General features: G+C 48.8%; 2 protein-coding genes across 3 annotated transcripts in view; one reads left to right on the top strand and one right to left on the bottom strand.

The window, feature by feature from the left end:
• Su(var)3-3 (lysine-specific histone demethylase Su(var)3-3) overlaps positions 1-26,490 on the bottom strand; it is a 181,471-nt gene that overhangs the window by 81,800 nt on the left and 73,181 nt on the right. The window lies entirely within an intron of this gene.
• Positions 12,791-19,771, top strand: Tollo (Toll-like receptor Tollo). The gene has a single exon (XM_076524879.1). The coding sequence runs from the start codon at positions 13,500-13,502 to the stop codon at positions 17,217-17,219; it is 3,720 nt and encodes a 1,239-aa protein (XP_076380994.1). The 5' UTR covers positions 12,791-13,499; the 3' UTR covers positions 17,220-19,771.

The following is a 26,490-nucleotide window of genomic DNA, read 5'->3' as shown; positions in this document are numbered from 1 at the left end:
ATATTCGCGGCGTATTTATAACTACTTTCTATTACCGAGAATGAGATAGAATATTCTCAGAGATCAACGTTTCGACATTGCAGAAGAAGTTCACAGAGAACCGCGACGGACGCTTGGAGAAAATCATTTCCAGAAAACGCTCCGCAACGCCGGCTTTAAACAAAATAAGAAAGACAAGAAAAGGTGTCTACCCAGATTTCTAGCCGTTAGACGCATAATCTATGGAACATCTCGTAAAAGCCGGGAAAATGACCAAGTCGATTCACAGAAGGAGGTAGCCGAGAATGTAAAGGAAGCCGAGCACAGTTCCTAAATTCTCTGCCAGAGGAAATAGAGACGCTCCGCACCGAGATTAGTTGCTCAGGTGCCGGATTATCCTCGTTAACCCACGACGACTCCTAGAATAATACATTTTACAATAAAATGGTTGGCTGCTAAGAGGCCGTGAAAACCGATGAACGGGGTAACGAGGGGATCGTTAGCTCGGATTAGAGCCGGCGACAGAGAAATCGAGTGCCGGCAAGTCGGTGGAACGGAGATAGATGAGAGTAGGTGGAACAAGGTAGAAGGCAAGAGGGCAACGCGAGCGAACGTGCTCGATGGAGAAAGATGAAATAAGGATGGTGGGCGAGACAGGGCACGGGAAGGGGGTTCTCGGACGCGGCGATCGTCTATAATCGAGTTGACCGTGAAATTTTCATTACACCTTTTCTGAGTTATGCATATAAATAAGGAAGGGAGCGGGTCGGTGCGCCGGGAGCGAAGAACGTGGCAATGCCTTTGTTAGCGGAAGGTTAATGGTGAGGGACCCCCGGGTATCTTACCACGCTGACAGCAGTCTCGTTAACGATTACGATAACTCCACGGCCTCCTCTGGGGATGCGTAGTTGGCTGCGAGCGATCGTCACGCCGGCTACGCCAAGGTAGTCCAGAATTCACGAACTGGTCAGGCCGCCGTCGAACGTGTCCATATACCTCTCGCGATCATAGAGCAACGGTGCTATATGTTCATCCCGTGGCTCCCTGTTCCATGGATTATCGAATAAGAGCCGATACGATCTCGATCGAGCAACTCCTAGCCACCCGTTCGATTGTTCCCCGCGATAATGGTCGAGTAATGCGAGGATATTTAAAGCTTTAATGGACGTTTTAGCATGGTTTAGGAGGCGACAGTTTCTCGGCTAGCTGGTTAGCTAGCGCCTCTAACTAGGCGAGACGAGAAGCTCAGCTACCGCGAGAATCAATTTCACCTCCTAATCAGTTTATCCTACCGTGACTTCCAGATTTATTAGGGTCAGGGACGGGCAAATAGCCATTACAAAAAGCATTCGAATGACGAATACATTATCAAGTTGTAACCGAAATGTCAAATACAATGAATTATGGTATTCGATGGTTATAAATATGCAAAATACCTGTGTTCTGTTGCTTCATAGAATATCGAATTTCACACACGGTATTCGTTCACGCTTTACCAATGGATACAGAATATGTTCGTATTTTATATTCTATATTCGGCCTATCAACAGATCTTGCTAATACACTTCTATCGATTAGTTTCTCTTTGTGTCCAGATTTTCATGGTCTGCGGTTACTGTGAGTTGACCGATTGCTGTGCCTTTGCTTTGTTTTCGGGCACGATTAATTTTATATTCATCGAACAAGACATATTATATTTTTTTATTCAAAAATAAACAATAAGAGAACGAAAAAAGTTCAATGTGCCTTATTCGACAAATATAAAGTTCAATTCAATTCACTGCTCAATATGTTGTACTTATTCCTTTGCGAATTAAATTCACATCGGAAACTAAAAACCGAGACAAAATGCTCATACGTTCCTCAAGGTAAACACGTCTTTAGTCGCTCCGCAAAGTTAAAATGTGCGCCTTGCATATTTCTAACCATCACATGTTCCACAAGATAAAAATTCTCCCATGCACCGCTTCCAGGCACAGTAATATGCTAGATCCTTTATTCTGGTTGTAAAACGTACTTCTTTGAAACATAAAGATACAAACGATGTACATTTTCTTAATTCAACGTACAAGAAGTTCTCGTCAAATAGGTTTTGGCATTCATTTTTCACGCCACATATTTGAACGAACTGAACGTAACTAGGATTTCTAGAATGCACAAGAATTAAACTAACAGTTTGCACGGTACATTTTAATTAACATTAAGTTTCGATTTCGTCGCTTAAAAGCCTTCGCTATTGTGACAACTTGTGGCATTTGCCACACACTTAACGCGCTAAATTATTACCTCGAGATCTTTTGTACGAGGATTAAGGATTTCCTGCGCGACCAGATACTGCATCGAAAAGCGCATTCGCAGTCTGACTTGAAGAGCCATTTTCAAATTCGCGATTGACCACCGCCCCGAAAGGAGCACGTTTTGTGTTCTATAACAGACGCAAGTTTCGCGAAACGCCGCTATTAAATGCAACACCGCTTGTTAGTCACCGGAGATAAAAGTTTGGCGAGTCTGCTGGTGGCTGGATCGGCGGGGCTGGAAAAGGGTAACTTCGATAAGGATTTATAACCGGTTTCCTCGCACTATTCCGTAGCCCATAGCCTCGGCCTCGGTCTCTGTCCGGCGTGTGCTCGGACAGACGCGGGCCGCTTGCCGGTTACACGCGGAAAATGAGTTCTCGGGATCGCGCCTCTCTCGGCAATAAATTTTCCACGCCGATTATCGATACCGCGCGATTATCCTCGTAACCCGCGCCGATAATAAACATTGCCGTAACGATCGTTGACGAGCGGCCGTCGAAAGCTGCGGTCGGAAGAGGGCGGGAAGCGAAGACGAGGAGGCGCGATGAGGACGAGATCTCGGCCCCGCCGGTTGTCTTCGTTTTCGCGGGCTGTTACGGATTATTTGAATACCGACATGCCCGTCGCTGCCAGCCCCGCCTCGCCCCGCCGATCCGCGATTATATTTATTGGACGATTACCGTTAACCGGCTAACGTGATTCGAGTTTTATCTCTAACGCCGCCGATGTACCGGTCTTTCGTTTGATTTAATCGACGCGATCCGCTGCTCGCGGCTCGTCTTTTTACGCGTAATTGAATATAAACCCGAGTGGAACGAGATACCGGTGGTGCTATATGCTGGAAGGGTACCTAATCGCCGATAAATAATTGATGGCTGTGTTTACTGTGATTACGTGTGTACACTTGCCGCTGAAAAATCCCCGGCCGCCACTTTCGCTGCTCGAATCCTATGTTCCTTTTTCTACGGACATAAACACGGGCCCGTTGGCGTCGTTACTTTCAATTACAATCGTATACCGTTTCGGCCTATTGCCAGCTGGATTACGAATATTTGTGTAATATCAATACGTCGAGGCTATTATGGCTGAAATTTCACCCCTCGCGAACATCGTGTTTCCGAACGATTTAACGACTCGGTGAGACCGATTTTTCCGGCTCTTCGGACTATTACAGCAGCGATGCCACGTTTTGCGGCGGATCCTCTACAGATATTTCTTCTATATTTACCTCTATTTGGTTAGAAGTGTAACAACGCTATCTCGCGGCCTCTGAACTTTTCACTTTTCTACTTCTTCCTTAAGCCTTTACCCTAACTGAGGCTCCAAGGAGCACGGGATTTAAAGTGTCTGCTGCCGGTCCGAACGCTCCAAAACGCTCTAGCTTTATTGATATCTTGGAATTTGTATCGCGTATCGGACAACAAATAATCTCAACGAGAACTCTTATAGTTTATTTATGTATGATTTTTGTTCTTTGGCTGAACACAAAAAGCTCTCGGTAAATTTAGATGTCCTAAAATCGAGGTCAACCAATCCTAGCAGTGGTTCTTTAAATGGTAGCGGCAGAGGGTTGATTCACTGTTCCGACAATTTTTCTTTAAACAAACGCGTCAACATCCGCTATTTAGCCGCCTCGGGGTAACGTTCCGGACGAGTTTGTTCACCCGCGGAAATCTGTGTTCGAAAGTCACGCGCTCGGTACCTTTAAAAACCGAAACGAGGCGTTTCCCCTCGATGAAAATTCCGCTCCTCCGGCGCGCAACACGAAATCCACGCTCCGAAAACCTCGTCTCTATTACCGAGACCGGCCGCTCGTTCTCACGCGGTCGAAATTAAAATTATTTCAGGGATACGGCGGCGGCAGCAGCAGCAGCAGCAGCAGCAGCAGCAGCTATCGTTACGAGCCATTGTTGCCTGGGGAACGGCAATAAACTCCCGCGTAAAAAGCCGAGGAGACCTCATGCCCGGACGATAAGAATGTAGGACGAAACTAGCAGGTGATCGTCGTGGGCATTGCCTCTCTCGCTTGTTCGTGATTTCGTGCCGGTCTCGAAACAATAAACAACCTCCGGACTGCTCCCGAGGCACGAAGAAAAGTTAGGCCCGAGTGAAAGTGCACGGTATCCTAGTTCCAACGTTCGACATCCTACTTCTCGTCGCACCGCGATCTCCAGGTTTGCCGGGGCCTCTCTCGAGAGGTTTGGAAACTTTCGGCCGTGGAATTTCATTCGGCGCCACGGAAATCATATTTGCCTACTTGCGGTGCGCAGGAGAAAATGTTCATTTGCATCTGCGGTTTCTTAAACTTTACTAAAATGTTCCACCAGGACTTCGATTTTCTTCCTCCATGTGGCGGAAGAGACGCGAGCCGCGAATACGAACCATTCGTGGTGCAGTAAATTCGTCCTAACCTTTTAGGTACGGCTGAATTCTGCGCGAGGCTATTTCTTTGGACGCGGCAGAGTCTGATATGTACTGTACAGAGTCTGATACTGTATATCCTGTCTGTATATACAGGGTGTCACAAAAATGTCTCGCAATCCAGAAGTGGCGGGTTCCTCAGGCCATTTGAAGCAACTTTTTCCTTTACAAAAATTTTCTCCGAGGCACCATTAACGAGTTATTAACGAAAAATAATGACCAATGAGAGGCGAGCTCAGCTGGCGCGAGGCGATCAAGCCAATGAGCGGAACTGGGCTTCGCGCGCTGGTTGGCTGGGCCGCCTCGCGTCAGCCGTACTCGATTCTTATTGGTCACTGTTTTTCGTTAATAACTCGTTAACGGTGCCTCGGAGAATATTTTTGTAAAGGAAGAAATTGCTTCAAATGATCCGAGGAACCCGCCATTTCCGGATTGCGAGACATTTTTGGGACACCCTGTAGACTATTGTAAATCGATGTGAAGACAAAAGAAGTGTGAAACAATGCATATGAAGACGATTATTTGGTTCAAACGATGAGCGAGTGAGCTACTAGAGCAAGCCACTATTGTGGCGCGTCGTCCAGAGTGATGACATCCTCAGAAGCCACTATAGTGGCGCGTCGTGCCTAAAAGGTTAATTGACGGTCGGATTGTGCAGAAAAATGGATAATTTGGAAAGAGGAGATACGGTTATTCTAGCCTTGCGGCTCGTTTTTATGGTTGTTGACAATCGGTAACTGTAAAAACGAGCTGCAAATTGTCCATTTTTGTGTACAATCTGAGAGTCGATTAGGAAGAATTTACTGTATCGTTCATCTCGGATTATTTTTCTTTCATTGTCGGTTTCGTGACATGGAATAATTAGAGTGAGGAGAAGTAAGCTCGTTTGCATCGACTTTCTTTCTTCGCGATGAAAGAGATGCGAGCCGCAAATATGAACCATACGTCGTACGATTTATCTTGTACCCTTTTCTTTCACTGCTGGTTTCGTGACGTGGAATAGTTAAGAATATAAAAAGATAAATTCATTTGGACTGTTCTATTCTTTCGGATATTGGAATTTCTATCTCGTTAAATTTAGAACATCTGAAATCCATGAGCATGTCCAATCTTCGTCGAGGAATTGTCAACGAGCGTTGGACACGATCGAAAAGAATTTCGTCGAGCGAAAGATAGATGCACGAACAACGCCTGCTTCCCACAGACTCGATTTCGAAAGTGACCCAAGATCTCCGAGAGGGACCTAAGACCCGAGACGCTATCAATCACAATAGTTGTCCACCCCGCTCCAATCACTCGCGGCTCATTATATTTATCTGCTCGGAACGAGACGAACATTTATTACAACCGACAGGTAAAACAATCTCGCGGGAAGAAAGGTGATAGCCTCTGCTCGGTTTGCTAGGCAAGGTAGCAACCCTAATTGCGTATCTAGGCAAAGGAAGCCTAAATCGGCCTTCCACAGGAACCGCCGGCGGAGAGGGTACGATACACAGGATGCCAAGGCGTTGGAACACCCACAGAAGTGTCCTCGTCGGACGGCGATTTCCAGCGTACGCGAAGCACATCCTCTCACGCGTGATCATCCGGCATGCATTAAGGTACCGTTGATGCTAATCTTCGGCGAACAATTACCCCGGCGGAACGACAGCCCGCCGAGAGTGTTTGCTTTGCTCACACGGGTGGCTCGCAACAATCTTGCGGTCATGAGAATTAGGTAACCGATCCCGCGGAGATACGTTCATTAAAAGACACTGGCTTAGGCGGGGCAATGTCTACGAGGGACGATGCCCAAGCTGACTCGGCGTTCTATGTTGGTTTCATTCAATCTGCTCCACGTTCATATCGCCTTTACACTTAGCTTGCTTCAATTCTAGTTCTGGCCGGATCGTGGGACGAACTTTGTCTCTGTTAGTCGATTCTCGAGAGCAAGCTGGCGATCGCCGATAATAAAGCGAAACGTGTTAAAAATGTAACGAAGCTAATAGAAAATTTGAAGACACTAGGTGTCTTTAAAAAAGGTTTGAGAAGAGATGCAATCTTTGTTAGTTTTCTGTTGCTGCTTGATACAGGAGCTCGTTATCTTGAAGGTCCTCTCCGTTTTCGGAAAAAGATCATGCACCGAAGGATCGACACTGTAACGATTTTTCTGGAAGGCAGTAAAACATGACAGTATAACATGACTGTTATCTTTCAGTAGTCTTCAGTTCATCGAAGCTATATCTGTATGTTAATACCGAAACTATTTATTTAAATATTTCGTTACTTTTATCACAATGTATGCTTGGATTAATCGATTTATACAGTCACTTTCTACGAAAGAATCTTAGTAATTACAATAACTTTAAAACAAAAAGCGTAAATCTGGTCATTTCAGCCGGCATTAGTGTTAAGTTCTTAATTTCCCTCTGCCACCTTGCAACGTTCCGGTATCATTTTCTATGACCATGTTTCTCTTATCAAATCAAACACGCGAGACCTCTTCGGCATCAGAGATGAAAAGGCACGACGCCGACGACAGTTTACAACCCGTTTGCTTTCTGGCCGCTCTTACGGTGGTCCCCAATTTTTCTCAGTTTCCTTAGCCTCCGACAGCTATCTTATCGGTGGTCCAGCCTCCGTTATCAAAGCCCAATACCCGGCGGAGTAAACGGCGCGTCCGAGGGGGTCCATACCTGGGACCGTCACGCATCAGTCTTTATCGAACCGGTGGGGCGACGGTCGGAATCCGGTAGTTTCGTGCAGCATTGTCGACGGAGCATCGTCGGACCGCGTTTGATCGATTCGCCGTGCGGCGGCTAATGAGCTCCGGGTGCCTGGTTTCCGTGGGCCAGATCCGAAACTGCCGGGAAAAAGGAGGAAACGGCGGGCCCCGATACGTGTCAGGCCCTCGATTGCGTAATCCGTGGACGCGTGACGCCGGTGTCTCCGGTCTCTGTCATCGCGTGCCTGGCTAGGCCGAACGCGGGACACACGCGTGCGTCCATGGGACCGTTCGCATGTACAGGGTGGCCCGTGGATAAACGGCCGCTGGTTCGCAGGGTAATGCGGCGAGTCGCAAGAAACCCGGTGTACCCCGCTTCAATACATTACGAGGCAATTTCCTCTGTTAGAAGCAATTGCCTCGGGTTTCACCGGGTGCCGTCAAAGAAATCCCATAAAACCATCCTGTAAAACCGCATCGCGATGAAGTCTCGTTGAAAAGATCCGGCTGGCATGGCGGCTTTATCCCCGAACGTCCGACGCGTTTATCAGGAGGAGTAGCCGGGCCCCCGTGGAACCGTGCTCGAAATCGCGCGGCCCGGCAACCGCCCTGCTTTGCGAGAGGTGTGAACGCCATTATCGAGAATGAAAAGGGACGACGATAAAACCCGTAGGTTCGAATTATGAACGACTACGATTGTCTATCGGGTACCTGTCAGGCCCGACACCCCGTCAGCGATCGACCGAGGCCCTGTTTTTTTAAACGAGCCTGTCAGCCATTCGGAAACACCCTGTATACATCGGGACCGGGTTCAGTAGTTGATTAGATTTAAAAGAATGCCCCGTCACCTGCACCGTTGAAAGGAGACTAGGCCCAGGGGCGGGCTGGTGGGGAATCCACGGGCCCGTGGAGAGGGAAAAACGAGATATGGTGGGAGCTGCGACGGAGAAAGGGAACGGCGAGACAGGGAGGGGGAAACGGGAGAATGGTGGGGTGGCGATCGTGAGCAACGAGGGGCCCGAGAGCATGAGGCCCCAGCGATCACTGACCGCTTTCGCCGATCCCAGCCGCCAGCTAGCCACCTTTCAGCGGCGCAGCCATCGGGGCATCCTCCTTCTTAAGGCTCATTCACATCGCGTCGCTAATCAAACCCGACAACGGGCAGGAAAAAAAGTGGCGCTGGTAGTTCGGTTCCACGAGAAATCATGGGAATTCGTTCTACCCACCGATCGCCGAGCGGGTCCGTTGCGCAACGCCCACGGGGCCCCCGAGAATTCGCCCCCCTCCAATGGGCCTAGAGTCCACGAAATCCGGGGATTCTTGAGATCGAGGCGCTGCTACGATTCTGGGGTCGCGTCGCTTCGCGTTGCATCGCGTTGCAGCGATATCGACGGACGTAATTAAACCGCGCGCGCTTAGAAACTCGCAAATGAGTCTGGAAGGGAGGAACGGGTTTGCGACGTAACGAGGCAAGCCCGTGAACTTGGGCGGGTAGACTGCCGCCGCGGGTTTCACGTATTACGTGTAATTGAACGGCGTTCTCGACGCCAAGGTACATGGAATGCTGCGTGGATCAAGTGTAAGTTCAAGTATCGCCGTGTAACGTCCGGATAATGGCTTGTAACGCAACCTGCAGTTGTTTAGCAAATATGTCTGCAGTCGGAAAATTTGGGACACCTTCGGGACACCTTCGTCCTATCGTTTCTCGTTTACGTCGTTATCATTATCCGTAACGAAAGCATTTCCTTAATAAACCTTATCCTAATAGAGTACACAAGTTTCATCGATTTGGTTCATGTGCACCGATTTTTTAAATATTGATCGTATGGGTGTCCGAACCACGGGACGTGACACGAGCAAAAAATGTTGTGGAACGTGTCAACATTTTTTACAGGTATAGTTCCTATTTTCGTGGCAACGTTTGTTCGACTATTTATAAGAATCCCACGAGAGTAAAATGGCACAGGAAGAAGTTTCGATAAAAATTCTGCTCGGACAAAATACCCGATAAGAAAGGCGCGGCTTCCTGGTCGACCGATATTTGCATTTTCGTTGAAGGATCCTAGCGCAGCTTTTCGGGATGCAGATTAATTGGTGCAGCGAGCAGCAGGTCGCGAGTCTCGTCTGGTTTAATTCGCAGCTGCTCCGTGAGGACAATTCGGCCCGGGATCACGGACCGCTCCAGACAATCATCTCCGTGGAAGCGCACGACTTTTTCCGGGAAGAACAAGGGAATTCTGTATAATGAGGAAGAATTGTGAGAAAGGACCCGAGGCGATCGAGGCAGTTAACTGGTTGCAGTCTCGCTTTACGGCGAGTGATATATGGTTAATTCGCGAAACACCGTGCGCACTCGGGCAATAACGTTACCACCGCTCATTGACGACTAAAACGCAGACTATAGGCAATTACTATGGCGTGAGGGAACGCGTGGAAAGGTGAAATATTATACCGATTTATGCCCACGGCCTTGGCAAAGATCTCGTAATAAGGATCAATGGGCTCGCGGGATAAAATACGCTTCTCGCGAGATACACTTCCACGCCGCGGTTTATTCTCTCGAACGGCTATTAATGACATAGAATACCATCCGTTATTTAGTTACCCCCATCGTTGGCCCGCGGTCGCCTCTGCAATTATAAATCGATTCGATGGACCAACGGTTCCTGCAAGAAATGTAAATACCGTTTAAAGACAATCGTGAGATCATCGATCGAGCCGGAGGCTAGCTAATCGCAATGAGCCACTTTCTCCTGAGTATTGATTTCTGTCGCTTTAATGCGGAAACGAACTATCGCGGTGATCGCGGCATGATACAGGAAAGGTAACTGTTTTGTTAGACCTGCGGCAGGCATTTCACGATATATTTTGTCTGGAAAATAAATTGGACCGTCTGAGAATTTGTACAAGTTAACGTCTATTTGTTATCACGACTCTACTTCCTTGAAATAATACTTTCAAAATTTATTGTTCTAATATCTCTGAAAAAATATACCGATCGTATACTTTGAAGCAAAATCATTGCGTTCTATAAAGAAGCTAATACATAAGTTCTGTAGCAGTCGAACAATTTAATTAACAAATTCTTCGTCGTCAATATTTGTAATATAAAAGATTAGACTGCTTTGGTCTTTTAACACTCGAGCAGCGAATCTTTTTGACAAAAACACAACTGAGTATGTTTAGGCTAATTTGTACTTATATTTATCAATTTTTCAATATATTTTTAAGGTACTCGTTCTAGACGCGTTCGTTTTTCAGCTCTAGCTGCTGCAATCTCTGTGAAAAGTGCCTAAGTTACTGTAATTATACTGTATATCTTCGATTTTCTTTACAGTTTGTTTAAATTCAACACTTTTATAAAGTATATAATTTAGTAAAGAATATCGAAGTATATATGCTTCTTAACCGGTTAGCTGTTTTTGACGAGCATGCTCATCATCAAGGAATGGCAACAGTTCGTAATACGATGAGAAAACTCGTCGAAAACAATTAACTGATTAAATATCAGAAAATAGATAATCATAAGTAACAATATTTATACTCGTGGTGCAAACAGAGCCGAACCCCTTTGTTCGAGTGTTAAGAAAACATTAAGAAAAGCAAGCACTTGGATTCGGCGGAAAAATTAAACCTACGAAAGACAAATGATGTTTAATTAAAAATCATGCCCGCTGAAATTCCGTGGAGGCAGTACGCGCCGGGGAAAAAGTTGCGCAGATGAATCGGTAGACGTGGAGCTAAATGAGACGTGCGCAGGGCCCCGGTCCGAATTGGAACGAATCAGGGTTGACGACGAGGCGCGGGCCAGCATTCATTTTACTAATGATACTTTTATTGGGCCGATGAAAATGATGTATCCTCCTATTTGAATTTCGATGAGTAAATCAAGGCGGTCCGGCCGGGGGACGCGGCGGAGAGGACGGCCTGCCAATGCGGACCCCTACTTTGGCCAGGTAAAGGTAACAAATCACTTTTCAACGACGGGAGATGGAACTACCGAGCACTGTTTTCTGAAAGGAGGCGGACTTCTCTCCCTCTCTCTCTCTCTTTCTCTCTTTCTCTCTGTGGGGAACCACTTGACGTGTCCCAACACACCGCTCCTGACACAATGCGTCCGATCGTTTTACACTCAATGGGACGAGAACGCGCGAATCCCAAACAGACCATAAAGCTAATAATGACGGGGCGAAAAACCGGAAGAGGGCCCCGGCAAGGGAACCAGCGGATTTTCAAGTCGCCGCCTTTCAAAGCCGAAAGGGTTCGCGTGGGCGGCGGTGACTTTTGTTTTCCAACTTTTCCAACTTTTCCAGCTAATTATCCCGCGCGATCCAGCCGCGATAGCAGCGATAAAGAAAAGTTACCTAGGACTCGGCGGTGGCGTAATAACGAGCGTGTAATCTCGCGATAAAAATAATTCAAGCCGGCGGTACGAGAGATTATCGGTCCCCCTTTTATCCATCCCCTCTGTCCCCCTCGACTCCGCCGCCGCCGCCTCTCGGGTATTCAATTCTGCGAAAATCCGCGAGGATCCGTTGAAAAGAACAATGTGCGTCCCGTGTAACATCAGATACACGGGCCCTCGTGTAGATTATAAATCGACGGGAAGCTGGCGAGAGAAAGGGTACACGGGAGAGGAGAGGCAGGGAACAAGACAGAGAAGAGGAGATTGGGAAAAAGAAGAAAAAATTAGAGGAACGGCTAGTTGCAAAATACTAGCCGGGGACTCGCGACAACTGGAATGCGAATGGGAACGGGATTCGCACAAAGGCATTGAGCAAACATTCTTTTTCGAGGTTTCATTCTTCGTGACAGAATCGTAGAAACGATGTGAGAACAGATGACGGTGAGGCAAGGTTTCACGGACGAATCGAACGGCAATACGGCAAAAGGGACAGAGAGGGACCGAGAGGAGGGGGGCAGAGAGGGGGGGAAGAGAGGAAGAGAGACCGAGAGAACCAGCCAGAGAGCCGGGGAACACGAGATGCGGGGGGTGTAAGCGCGCGAAAGAGGAGAGAGAAGATATGCGAGGGACCGAGAGGGGCCCAAGGAGAGAGGGGGACGCAGACACGGGAGGAACGGGTGAAAAGAAGACGAAGAGAGGAACGGTGGAAGGGTACGAGGAAGAAGGAGAGTAGAACGTGGTGGATGGAGGCTGCAGATGCTGAGGAGCCACTGTAAGGGCCCGGAGAGTGTACCTGTCTTGTTTTTATAGGCTTGCCAGAACGTCGGGCCCCGGCTACGGAGGACGACGACGACGAACGAGAGAAGGCCGGACCGGTGGGGGAAGGAAGGACGGCTGGGACGGGAGGAGGGGCGAGGAGAGCGGCGGCACAGGGTGGGCGGAGGGGCGAGGGTAGCGGTGCCAGTTCGGGCCTTACAACTTGCCAACCAGTCCTCGGAGAACCGTGGGTCTTACCGGAGCCGTATATACGTGTATTGTCGCCCGTGACTTTTCGTCGTTCTCGGGATTTTTCTCGCTGGCTGTACACCCATACCCGTATACGTGTCGATAATCTCCGGAGAGGTCGGTGAACCTGGTCGCTCGCGGTCGCGGTCGCGCAAGCTCTCTCCTCGTCGTCCTCATCGTCTTCGTCGTCCTCGTCGTTCGGTGCCAGCCGACCGACGACCGTGTTCAGGAGGTACGGTCCTGAGGATGAAATCTCCAGGAGATTATAGAGCTTAGCGGCAAAAGAGACGGAACGAGAGGGGGAGGAAGCCAGAGAGAGAGAGAGAGAGAGAGAGACAGAGAGAGAAAAAGATCGGTAAAGCAGGATCGGGCGAAACGTAACCGCGGCTCGGATCGTTACGCCGATGGGAGTCGAGCCCTCCACGGATGCCGAGGGGATCTTGTGGTAGTGACATGGACGACGTGAGGTAAAAAGATCGCCGTTGGTCCCAGGATTTAAATGGATCGTGGCCGGTCTCCGCGACAGATAGGACTCATAATCGCTGGAGGAACCGCGATCGTCGAACGGGATTTGATGGAAGATTGAGGGAACGAGAACGAGAGAGAGAGAGAGAGAGAGAGAGATAGAGAGTTGTGTGTGTGTGTGCGCGCGCGCGAGCGAGAGAGAGAGAAGAGAGAGGGCGGAAAGATGCGGGGCAGTCCTGCGTTCTTCGCCATATTGCTGGGCACGATATTCGGTGTCCTCGGCGCGTCCCTCAGCAAGGCGCTGAGGTACAAGGCGCCGGACGAGTGCAAGTGGGTAGCGACCGGCGACACCGAGGACGACGTGTCGCTGGTCTGCAGATTGAGGACCATCAACAGCGAGCTGGAGAACACGAACTTCAGCGTGATCCAGCCTCAGCACACGGTCCGGCTGCGGCTCGAATGCAGCGACGGATTGTTTTATCAGAGTTCCCTGAGCGCCGGCAGCTTTCGACCGTTGGTCGAGCTCAGGGAACTGGTGATCGAGTACTGCAAGATCGGCAATCTGTCCGACGACGCGTTCAAAGGGCTCAAAGAGCTGCGCAATCTGACCGTCAGAACGCACAACACCGACTGGTCGGCGATGGCGCTGGACGTGTCCGCTGGCGCGTTCACCGACGAGCTCAGGCAGCTCGAGAAGCTCGACTTAGGGGAGAACAACATGTGGAGCATCCCGGAGGGCGCGCTGTGCCCCCTGATCAACCTCGAGATCCTGAACTTGACGCGGAATAGGTTGCGCGAGGTGACCAGCTTCCAGTTCAACGGGGCAGCCAGGTGTCTGTCGAACCTGAAGGAGCTGGACCTGAGCAACAACAGCATCGAGTCTCTGCCCAGCGCCGCGTTCTCCGGATTGACCAGGCTGCACAGCTTGGATCTCCGGTGCAACGCCATCAGCTTCATGGCGGACCGCGCGTTCGAGGGCCTCTCCTCGTTGGCCATCTTGAGGCTCGCGGACAATCGACTCGCCAGCCTGCCGCCCGAGCTGTTCAGCGACGCGAGGAGCATACAGGAGATTCACTTAAGGAACAATACGTTGAACGTGTTGCCGCCCGGGTTGTTCAGTGAACTGACGCAGTTGTTGGTGCTCGATCTGTCTCACAACGAGTTGACCGCCGAGTGGGTAAACGCGGCCACGTTCGGCCGCCTGCTGCGGCTAGTGGTGCTGGACCTGTCGAATAATCGTATCGGCCGGTTGGACCCGACGGTGTTCCGCGACCTCCAAACCCTGCAGATCCTCCGGCTGCAGGAGAATCTGCTGGAGAGCCTGCCGGAGAACACGTTCTCCGCGCTCTATAATCTGCACACGTTGCTGCTCAGCGATAATCTGCTGACTGTTATCGACGCGACCACGCTCAACGGACTCTACGTTCTGAATCTGCTTTCGCTGGACAACAACCGGCTGCACACGATCCACCCGAGCTCCCTGAGAAACGTCTCGTCCCTCCAGGAGTTCCACCTGAACCGCAACCAGCTGAAATCGGTGCCGGACGCGTTGAAAGCCACTCCCCTACTGCGAACCCTCGACCTCGGCGAGAACCTCATTTCGGAGATACCGACCGGCACGTTCGACCATGTCGACCAGCTATACGGGCTCCGGTTGACCGAAAATCACATCGGCAACCTGACCAAGGGCGTGTTCGATCGTATCAAGGAGCTGAAGATATTGAATCTCGCGATGAACCGGATTCAGTACATCGAACCCGGCACGTTCGACGAGAACCTGAATCTCCAAGCGATCCGGCTCGACGGGAATCAACTGACGGACATCACGGACTTGTTCACCAATCTACCGAACTTGGTCTGGCTGAACGTCAGCGACAACAAGCTGAAGAGTTTCGACTACGAGATGATACCGACCCGGCTGCAGTGGTTGGACATACACTCGAACGAGATCAGAGAGCTGGGAAACAATTTGGAGATCGAGAGCCAGCTGCAGCTGAGCACGTTCGACGCCAGCGAGAACAAGCTCGCCGAGATCACCGGGAACGCGATCCCGATGAGCGTCGAGAGACTCTATCTGAACGACAACCAGATCTCGAAGGTGCAGAGCTACTCGTTCTTCAAGAAGCCGAACCTGACGCGCGTCGACCTCAAGGGGAACCACATCCGCAACTTGGAGCCGTACGCGTTGAGGATCAGCGCGGTCGCGGCCGACAAGCCTCTGCCAGAGTTCTACATAGGAGACAACCAGTACCTGTGCGACTGCACCATGGAGTGGTTGCAGCGGGTCAACCGGCAGAACCAGAGCAGAGTGCAGCCCCGCGTGATGGACCTCGAGAGCATCTACTGCGAGCTGCTCTACGACCGCGAGCACGCGTTCGTCCCTCTGGTCGAGGCGTCTCACTCGCAGTTCCTCTGCAAGTACGACACCCACTGTTTCGCGTTGTGCCACTGCTGCGACTTCGACGCCTGCGACTGCGAGATGACGTGCCCGTTGAACTGCACGTGCTACCACGACCAATCGTGGTCGGCGAACGTGGTCGACTGCTCGAACGGCGGCCACGTGAACAAGCTACCCGAGCAGATCCCGATGGACGCGACGCGGCTCTATTTGGACGGGAACGACCTGCGGGTCGTGTCCAGTCACGCTTTCATCGGCCGCAAGAAGCTCAAGGTTCTGTTCCTGAATTCCTCGAACATCGAGATCGTGCAGAACCGGTCGTTCAACGGTCTCCGGGACCTGGAGGACCTTCATCTGCAGGACAACAGGATACGCGAGCTGAAGGGACACGAGTTCGAGGGGCTGGACGCGCTCAGGCAGCTCTACCTGCAGCGGAACAGGATCGTATCCGTCGGCAACGACACGTTCGCGTCCCTGAGATCGCTCAGGCTGCTCCGGCTCGAGAACAACCGGCTGACCACGCTGGCCGTCTGGACCCTGCCGTCCGCCATCGAGATCAGTTTATCCGGGAACCCGTGGTCCTGCGAGTGCGACTATCTGCAGAGTTACCGCGAGTGGATCCGCGAGCCGAGTGTCCGCGTGACGGACGCGTCCGTGCTGCGGTGCGTGTACAACGTGACGGAGTTCGAGGCGTTCGGTGACGAGGTGTTCGCGGACAACGAGTTCGGGTTCCTGGTGACGGCAGGGGATCGCGAGAAGAGCAACGAGACTGCGGTGTGCTCGGGCGGGGCCAGCATCGACAACGACGTGCACCGGAACTACACCAAGACGATCATCGAGAAGCAGGTCCTGCAGGACTATCTGCCCTTGGTAGTGGCTACCTTGGTGGGCTCTTTGCTCGTGGTGCTGATCTGCATGCTGGCGTTCGTGTTCCGGCAGGAGCTCCGTGTCTGGTTCCACTCGAGGTTCGGCGTCCGGATATTCTACAGGAACCACGAGGTCGACAGGGACGACCGGGACAAGCTGTTCGACGCGTTCGTCAGCTACAGCTCCAAGGACGAGGCTTTCGTCGCCGAGGAGCTGGCTCCGGTCTTGGAGATGGGGAACCCGTCGTACAAGCTCTGCCTGCACTACAGGGACTTTCCAGTCGGCAGCTTCATCGCGGACACCATCGTGCAGGCGGTCGAGTCCTCGAGGAGGACGATCATGGTGCTCTCGGAGAACTTCATCAAGTCCGAGTGGTGCCGATTCGATTTCAAAAGCGCGCACCACCAGGTGCTGCGGGACAGAAGGCGTAGGCTGATCCTGGTGCTGGTGGGCGACGTCCACCAGCGGGACCTCGACCCGGACATCAGGCTCTATCTGAAGACCAACACCTACTTGCAGTGGGGCGACAAGCTGTTCTGGGAGAAGCTGCGGTTCGCGTTGCCCGACGTGCCCAACAACCAGAGGACCACGCAGAGGACGAGGCAGCCGCCGCCGGTCCGACGGCAGCACAACAACAGGACATCGAACGGCTCGCGCACCGTCTCCGTGCACATATGAAGTGGCTTCCGTTGTCCCCCTGTGCGTTTTACCTGTGCCTGTGTGTCGTAGCCGCCCGTTCGCTCATTCGTTCGTTCGTGTTCGTCCATATGTGTGCCTGTGCGCGTGTGTATCTCTCGGTGCGAATGATTGTGCACGGTTGTTCACGGAGTTACGTTTCGTTTCGTTTCGGAGTGGGCGTCCCCCGCGGATCTCACGGCGAGACCAGACACAGAGAGAGAATCAGCGCGAGCGGACGCTTGCCACCCAGGCGTTGGCTACCCCGGTTACACAGTGCATTTCTACTGCGGTGCAATACGTGGCAGACGGATAGAGAGTGTAAATATAACAGCGAGGATTTCTATATATGTACATGTAGATTCGGAAGTGTACGAGAGCGCGCGGGAGCAGTGTTGTAAATAGATCCGTGAGATGGGAGTGAATATATGTATATGTATATTTAAGGTGCTTCCTCGTGAGAAAACCGGATACACACGGAGACACGGCGGTCCCGGTGTTCTGTATATTACCCAGCGAGTCAGTGAGTCGATAGATAGCTTAAAAAGTCGTTGTAAATAGAAACCGCGCGCCGCGCTCGGTCTTTCGCACGAGACCGTTCCGCGTATCGTCCCCCCCGAGTTCTCTATTAACGGATTTAGAGTGCGCGAAGAGAAACGATTAGTCTCTCCGTCCTTCTCGCTCGTCCGACGAGCAGGACAGAGAGAGAAAGAGAGAAATAAATATATAAATATATATATACATTTCGTGTGTATATATAAATATATGCGGCCCCGTACTTCGGCACGCTCGCCGTGTGCCATTTGTTTCATCTTTCCCAGTTTCGCGAATTCTTCTTTTGCCTTTTTAAATAAGCCGTCGCCATACCGCGGGAAAGAGAGTGAGAACGAGCGAACCCGGCCTCGAGGAATCGAGAACCAGTTGTCCGGCGGCGGTGCTTGTCGTTGTCGTTGCTCGGTAGACTGCGAGAGGAACGCGACAGAACGCTCGGCAACGGTGAACACGGTTCCGCGAGTCGAAACGAGTCGAAGCGAGTCGAAGCGGGTCCACGAGAATTCCTCGAGGGCCGAGTCGTGCGCACCCGTCGACGGGCGTCGGGGCAACCGATCGCAAGCTGACAGTGATACCACTTCCTAATCGTAGCTATCAATGTGTATTTAATTGTATCGGGCCGGCCAAACAGTCTCCTCGGTCGTTCATCCACGTTGCTTTGTATCATAACACTTTGCCGACAGTTTGTCAATAAATTGGCACCCCAAGGGTCGCTGAAAGTTCAACGGACGCCGCATTGTTTAACCCTTGCGCACTTTTCACATTGTTCGCACGTTTCTCTTTCTTGGAAACTCTTCATTTTATCTCAGTGTTAGAAGCACCGAACAGTCAAAGAGATTCATTTGTTCGGACTTCCTGTGAATTGTAATATACTCGAGGATGAATAAATTTATTTAGTAATTTCTTTAAAAGAAAATACCTTCGTCATTGCAGTATTTGTAACATGAAAATAATAAAATGAGACATTTGGATACATTTAACAGTTTTCATATGCACCATTTGTGCCGTCGTACGATATTAGTAACAAATTGTGGGTTCCTCTTTGGTCGCGTTGACGATGAACGCGGTTAATCGAACATAATTTAGCTACGAAGCAAACGGGGGTGACTTCTTGGCCGACCAAATACTCGAGAGGCCGGCAAGCGACGGATCTTCGGATTCAGGCTCTTCGTCGCTGCCGTGACCAATTTGTAAAGTATTATAATGCGTGCGTCTATGGTCTATCTCTCGAAGAAAGGCACCCGAGATTCGCAGAACATCTCAGCAACCAACTATAGCAGTTAAAGTCGTAATCGGTCTCTAATGCACTCAGAATCTTTTTCTTGGCCCAGCAAGCGTGTAATATATTCGCATTAAGATCTGCAATGCAATCATGGGACGATCGGCGCGTCTCGGGTCTCTAGTTTCGAGAGGCAGACTGTAATTCTTATTTATTTCGTCCCGGAACGTTGACAGGGACGTTGCCGCGTGACTCGCGATTCCACGTGGTACGAACTCTTTCACACACCCACACACACGCACACACATTCTGTTTTCACGATTGTTTTCCGTGTGTATACGAATTCGGCGGTCCGCTCCCGTTTCTTGCCACAGCGAGCAAATAATCGCGCGATCGCGTCGACGGGCGCAGAGAAAATTTGCGGCGTCGCGCGGCCTCTACGTCCCGTGCTCTCTCCGTCTCTCTTCCCCTCAGCCCCGCACCGCAACCGGTGTGAACGATGAATCAAAAGTTCACGTGCAATTCCGGCACACCCAGTCCCCTCTCTCTCTGTTTTAGCCGCGACCGTCGAATTCGGAATGCTTGTCACGCAGGGAAACTAAAGTACCGCTATAAATAATTGAAATATAATGTACAAACGTGGAACAATTCTACCCTTTAGCTTTCCTCGCAAGTGGCTATTCATGTTTTCGCAAGACCCACTCCCCGACACAACGTGAAAGATATTATTAGAATAAACATCTGTGACTGAAACAATAAAATGCTCTATTTTTATGTTTTTTAACACCCATGACTCTTCTTCTTCTTTTTCTTCGTCGTCGTCGTCGTCGTCGTCGCAACTCCGGATCCGTTTTCCCCCGATAAATTCGCAATCGATCACGCGAAATTGCGTTTCCGCGAGCTACAGGTGATCGACGGTGTCTGATACGTGGAGATTTTCATTTTGTCGTGCGCGTACTTAAAAACAACCGATAAAAACAACGAGCACTGTCGTTATTAGTGTAAAGATAATTAAAAGCGCTAAGTGATTTTGTCTTACGGAGTATCGAGTCGAAATTGATGATGAAAATTTCAGAAAAAATCTAATTCCTTGCTGTACTACGTTTCACGACGGAGATTTTTAGTAATAACCTGTTAAGTATGAATATTATTCCGTTTTTCTTTTTTAAATCGGAATCAAATTCTGTTCTCTTGTCATCAATATTTAAGCGTTCAACAACGTTCACAACATGGTGTATTCACAATAGATATAAATGCTCCTCTTCCATCAAGAAATAATTGTGATCAAAAAAGAACTAATCATTGTAACTGTGAAGAAAATGGCACAGTGAGGAGTTCATATACACGATCACTAATGTATAAGTAAAAATATAATACATTAGACTCGAAACTGCAAGTAAAATACGGTCACGCGAAAATTGTCCTCTTATAACACGGATAATATTGCTAGCACGTATGAACAAAACATTTTGTTCCATATAAATTCAACGAAATAAATAATTTAACAGATTCGTTATGCAGTTATGATTAGTTAAACGAAACCGAAAAGATTTAGTCGTTTCTTTTGTAGCATTAATCGTTGAGCACTGTCAAAATCATCCAAAGTTACATTCTAACGTCTTTTTCCCAGTGTAATTAGCTGTTCGCTTCACGTTGTACAGAAATAGTGTTATATGAAAACTTTTTGGCGCATTGTAGGAATTCGTGTTATACGGGAATTTACTGTATAACTCTTTCGTCTCAATATAAAATCTTCGGAATATCTAATAAATCGATAAAAAGTAAAGCAGCTCAGTCGAAAATGATCGAAAGAAAAATCTTCGAGCAAGAGATTAATTGCAGTTAATGCTCAAAGCATATAATATGAGTTTTTCGGAAACGCAGAAAACACTGCAGCAGCTCAGTCGAAAATGATCGAAAGAAAAATCTTCGAGCAAGAGATTAATTGCAGTTAATGCTCAAAGCATATAATATGAGTTTTTCGGAAACGCAGAAAACTCTGCAGCAGCTCAGTCGAAAATGATCGAGTGAAAAATCTTCGAGTAAGAGATTAATTGCAGTTAATGTGCTTGAAGCGTATAACGCTTTTCGGAAACGCAGAAAACTCTCCGCGCAACGTAGAACCCGTGAAATTCGTCGCGGAGTGGAAGCGTACGCCGAAAATCCGCTCGCGGAGAGCCGTGGCTACGAAAGTATGCAAACTTCTGTGTCGCCTCGCCGGCTGCCTTTCACGTGGAATCTCGACGCGAGACAATACCTTATGCTAATCGAGTCACGTCTGTTTACATTGTCATCACGTTTCGTTACCGTTACATCGACGGAATAAGTAATGCCTGGGCTCATTGTAATAGAAATCAGATAGTTTGGTGGAAGACCGTCGCGTCGCCGAGCGGAGTCCTCGCGCGGGTTCGCTGACTTTGATCGTTCCCGTTGCTGCAACAACGTTATTTGCGAGAGGCAACGGCAAACGGATGTTGCCGCCTGCGAATTTCAATCCGCCGTCATTTTCCCACCGTTTATCGATTCGGAAGTATGTACATACGGTTCCATTCGCGAAACAAACTGTATCAGGCGGCTATGCAAAGTCTGGCAATCGTAAACCTTTATAGTTCGATTGAAATGAGGTTTCAGATTCTTGTTGCCATTGTCGAAGTTTTCGAGCGGGGACAGACTTGCGATAGACGCGATTCGTCTTCTAACAAATTACTGGTTTAATTGTGGAGGAGTAACGGAAGGAGTGCGACGGAAAGACGAATTGATCGTTGCTGAATCTTTCGTTACTATCATTCTTTTAAGAGCGATTTTCGAACTGTGTGTAATTATCGCGTTGATAACGTTCCTGATGCGACACGTGTCTTGATTAAATGACGTTCCTTAGACAAAGAGCAAGTTTTACGACTACCCTTGTGCGAATCCATGCATCGAGACAACCAAGATAAAGAAACGATTCGGTTCGTAAACTAGTTTGTCCTTTACGTTCAAAATGCCGTAGGACAGTGGAACCAATTATCTTTATATTCTTATTTATATTTATCGAATAAGACATACTGGATAGTTTCATTCTAAAATAAACAAAAGCATGGGAAAATTTCATATGTCCTATTCGATAAATATAAAGTTATTTATAAACTTGGTAACCGATTCCACACTATACAAAGAACAACGTTATGGACAAAATAGAATCCTCGGTCGGATGACGCATCTTCTGGATGATCAAAAAACTTGTCGAATCTTCGATTGTTTGTAAAACCCCGTGTTAAGACAAACAGATCAGTTGGCCATCGTTCAGAGGGCCGCAAAGACAACTATCTTTGGAAACGGTCGAATTCGGTAACTAGGCCAGGCGAAGCAGGCTCTGCAAATTTGACGTGCACACACATTACCCAATCGCCGGGCTCGGTGGTGTTTACACAGTGCGGAAACTTCGACAGTGCTGCGGCCAGTCGTCATAATTGAATTAGCGTAGGCAACGTGAAGTTACGTCGTCGATCGTCCGGGATCGTCTTGATCCGTAGTTCTGGTGCGGCGTTCGAGTTGCGCCGGGAACGGGGACGATCGGGAAAGGGATTCGCAATGGGTATCGGTTCGAAATGCCAGCGATTTCAGCGGCGTCGAGAATTCGCGAGGACGGCGAACGGTGTGTCCATGATTGCGCGGTAGAATTGCATCGATGCGCGAGAGATAGTAGGCGAGAGTGGTGTTGCGGCCACGGCGATATTATGAATAACGCAAATATGTGTCACGGGCCGGGCACACAATCACGATTACGCGAATTATGGAAGAACCATAAAGTGGGACCGACATACACGGAGAAAGAGAGAGAGAGAGAGAGAGAGAGAGAGAGAGAGAGAGACCCACCCAGCAACGCGGAGAACGCGTTTTGTGGTTTGCTTAATGGCATTCGGAGTTCGCATTGTACAGCCGTCATTTCCAGTAATAATTGTAATCGCGCGGTTTCCTAAGCGTAGCCGCTCCCGGTGCCGCGGAGCAATCATCCACCAATCAATGAGTCGCATCGATGCGTGCGAGATCTATTCGCTCGAAAGGACAGCAGAACGCGCGTTCGTTCGATTTGCCGCGTGAACTTTTTCACCCGCGAAGATTGGACCGCGAGATAGAACGCACGCGTTCCCGCTGGCCCGTTGTGTAACTCGCCTGTTCAAACAGCCGAGAGACCGACTCACGCCGACTCGGATGCTTTAACACTCGAGTCAAAATATTGGCTCGGCAAACAGGGGTGTGATGTCGCGATCGCTTCGAGTGTGTTTATCACGGGTTCGAGTGCGTGGCGCCTCGCGGGAGAGGGTCCTACGAAAGTAAATCGAAAGCGCGAGGGGTGACAGTTTTTTCTTCCCGAGAAGCTTAGATTTCCGGGGAATTTGATGACGAGTGTGTCTCTTGACAAGAATACAAATGAGCTGTGGTATAATCGGATGAGGGTACGATTCTCTTACGAAATGTTCCAGTAAAAAAAGTCTGTTTTAACCAGGCAGCTGTTCTTGACTCGCCACGCGTAAACAGTAGTTACAATTTGCTGTTTTATAAATTGCAATTACAGTGAAAACTAAAATATTCTCGTAAATTTTAAAATGTTTTTTTAATGCTCGGTGGTCCGAACGAAGTAAAACGAACAAATAAAACAAACATATAATTCTCATGAGAGAAAACTGTGTATAAAGTGAAAAATAATTGTTATTTCCTTCGCGATGCACTTTAGGTACACGCTGTTCAAAGAGTGCGCGCAACAGCTAACTGGTTAAGTGGAAATTGCATTTAATGTATAGAATTTCGGTATAAAATCTGTCCCGTAAACGATCAATTTTCTAAAATTCAATCACGTCGAGCTTACGTGAATGCAGCATCTCCGGTGCATAAACGCGGAATGGGACCCGACGACCGAGCAAAACGGGGCAATTCTACGGGCGCAAACAGACCAAAAAGGGCGCCGCAAAAATCTTCGCACAAGTCCCGCGGACTTCAATAAAATTGAATTTAACGATTCGCATACATAAACTACGAAAATTAACTGTTACGGTTAATACAAGTTTTATAAGCACCGGGCCGCGCTTGTTAGCAGTTCAATAAAATTACCTTTACGATATACTTTTTATAGATTCGATATTAGCGACTGGTCGGAGACCGATAATTATGCAAAGTGCGCGCGGCGGATGACGAAAGTATCATTCGAGAGAGTCTGCCCTCCTCGCGCACAATGCCGAGAGCTGGCTTTCTCGTAGAACGCGAGTACGGCTGTGTGTAGAAAGCCGGTGTTCTCTCCGTCGGGTAACTATGAAAATATGAATTGCAAATTTCGTCAGATAAATTCGTGCCCGAGTGATCGAGCGTGTACGCGTTGCACGGTGTATCTGCAGCCGCTTCGGATCTCTGAATCTATTCGGCCCGATTCAATTACTTATCTTATCGGCGGCATTATTAAGCGTTTAAGGAGCGCGGCTAGGCGTCACCGGGAAAATTGTGTCGGTCCTCGGGCCGGATCGGGCCGGATCGGACCCGATCGGGCCCCGGGTGTATCCGATCGTCGCGCGAGCAACGACTCGCCCGGCTATTCTTTCTGCCGTCTGATCCTGTTCTGCCACTTTCGTAATTAACAACTGAGTAACAACGTATCGCGGTCGAGCCGCGCGTCCTCCTCCCTTCGTCCGGGCAATTTACCGTGGATTATTCGCGGTATCGCCACCTACCAGGGTCGTAAAACAATCGGGGATCGATGACTGATTATTGTGGAAAACGATAAACGCCGGATGTTAATTTTTTCGGGAGAGGGAACCTGCTCGACCAGAAATTACTTACGAAAGTTGTTTCCAGCTGATTAACGTTACACCTGCCGACTGCTAAAAACGTGTTATTTTCTGAGCGTCGTGATTAAATTCATTTGGACTTCTCGCCGTTTCTATTATTGATTCGATCGGAAAGCGATCTCGTTCTTTCACGAGCAAAATGAAAGACGACTTTTTAATCTTTAGAATAAATATTATTTAACAATGTGTTGTTCGACGACGTTTCCAAAGTGTTGTTCTAAACATTTTCCTGGCAGCTTTGAAATCTTATGCTCGTAGAAATCCCGTTTTTTATCGGCAAAGTATTGAATCAAGTGCTTTTACAACAGCCTTACATAACGAGATATCTTGAAAAACGAAGTTAATTTCCGGAGAACCAAACGTAATGTACACTTGAATTCAGACATTTCTATGATCATTTCTCATGACAGAGTGCTCATAATTATATAATATAATGATCGATCGATCTGATCGGTACAGTAAATCGAATGCTAAGCACAGAGTCGTCCAAGTCGCATGCAACTAAGAAATCATATTGAATTCATAAAGAAACTCGTGCCAGTCGTAACACACTGTAACTCGCAGTCAATGTAATTCTATCACAGATTAGAAAGCCATTGACAAGTAGAATATTTACCGATTAAGAAAATCTTATAATTTTGACAGTCGCAGTGTTTTCTAGAAGCAGCGATCGATCATGCTTACGAATCGGGGCAGCCCACGACGACCGGGATTTAAATCGAGCGGCTCGGAGGCTAGCCGAGAGCGATATAGGCCGATATACCGTGGAAAAATCGCCGCGAACGAGAAACATGATTAAGAGCACACCGGGAGAGGGTGGAGCAGAGGCGAAAGGGTGCGATTGACATTTCGTTGAATATTCAGATCATAGCTAAGGACGCGGAGCAGTGGCCGGCACGAGAATGCCGGCGACTTTCCGAGAGAAGCCTGGCCGTGCTACTCGATGACGAATGACTTCGTGATCTTGGCTAGCATTTGCTTAACTGGCTTTGTTTTTCTCGCTCGGCGTGCACTTTGAAAATTACTCCTGCGGTCGAAGCCGGCGATCGAACGAATGATACGTTCGCGGGGAAAAAAATGCGAAACGGCAGATAAAGCGGGAATACGTACCCAGTGACCCGATAGTCGGTGTTCGCTCATTCAGAGTTATCAGTTCTTTACATTTTGCTAGCCTTTTTCTCTCATATATAGCGTCCTTCTCTAGTCGCAGATTTCACGGATACGTTCCCGAACGATCGAGCGTGTTATTGATCATACGAATGATCACTGTTGCGAACCAGATAAGCTAACTGCCTCGCACCGGCTTGTTATACCGGTTTATTTGATCCGTTTTTCTGGCACAGTTATTGGCCGCCAATGTTTACCAAAGCGAGGAAAATCCTGGACCCCGAGATACGAAATACCAGTCGAATCACAGTTGATCATGCGCAATGTAGGTGGCAGCAATTTTCTATGTAGGTTCAAAAATGTGTATTTTCAGTAATGTCTCTCTAATCGACGCTCAGTTTGTCCACAAAAATGGACAATTTTTGGAGATGGATACGATTATTCGAGCCTTGCCGTTCCGTTTTTATAGTTACGAATTTTCAAGAACTACAAAAAACGAGCTACAAGGCTATGTAATAATCGTATCTCCTCTTCCCAAATTGTCTATTTTTGGGCACAATCCGAGCGTCGGTTAGGG

The sequence above is a fragment of the Megalopta genalis genome, chromosome 10, assembly GCF_051020955.1.
Source record: "Megalopta genalis isolate 19385.01 chromosome 10, iyMegGena1_principal, whole genome shotgun sequence".
Classification (NCBI taxonomy): domain Eukaryota; kingdom Metazoa; phylum Arthropoda; class Insecta; order Hymenoptera; family Halictidae; genus Megalopta; species Megalopta genalis.
Note: the sequence above shows the minus strand (reverse complement) of the source record. Positions and strands in the feature narration are given on the sequence as shown.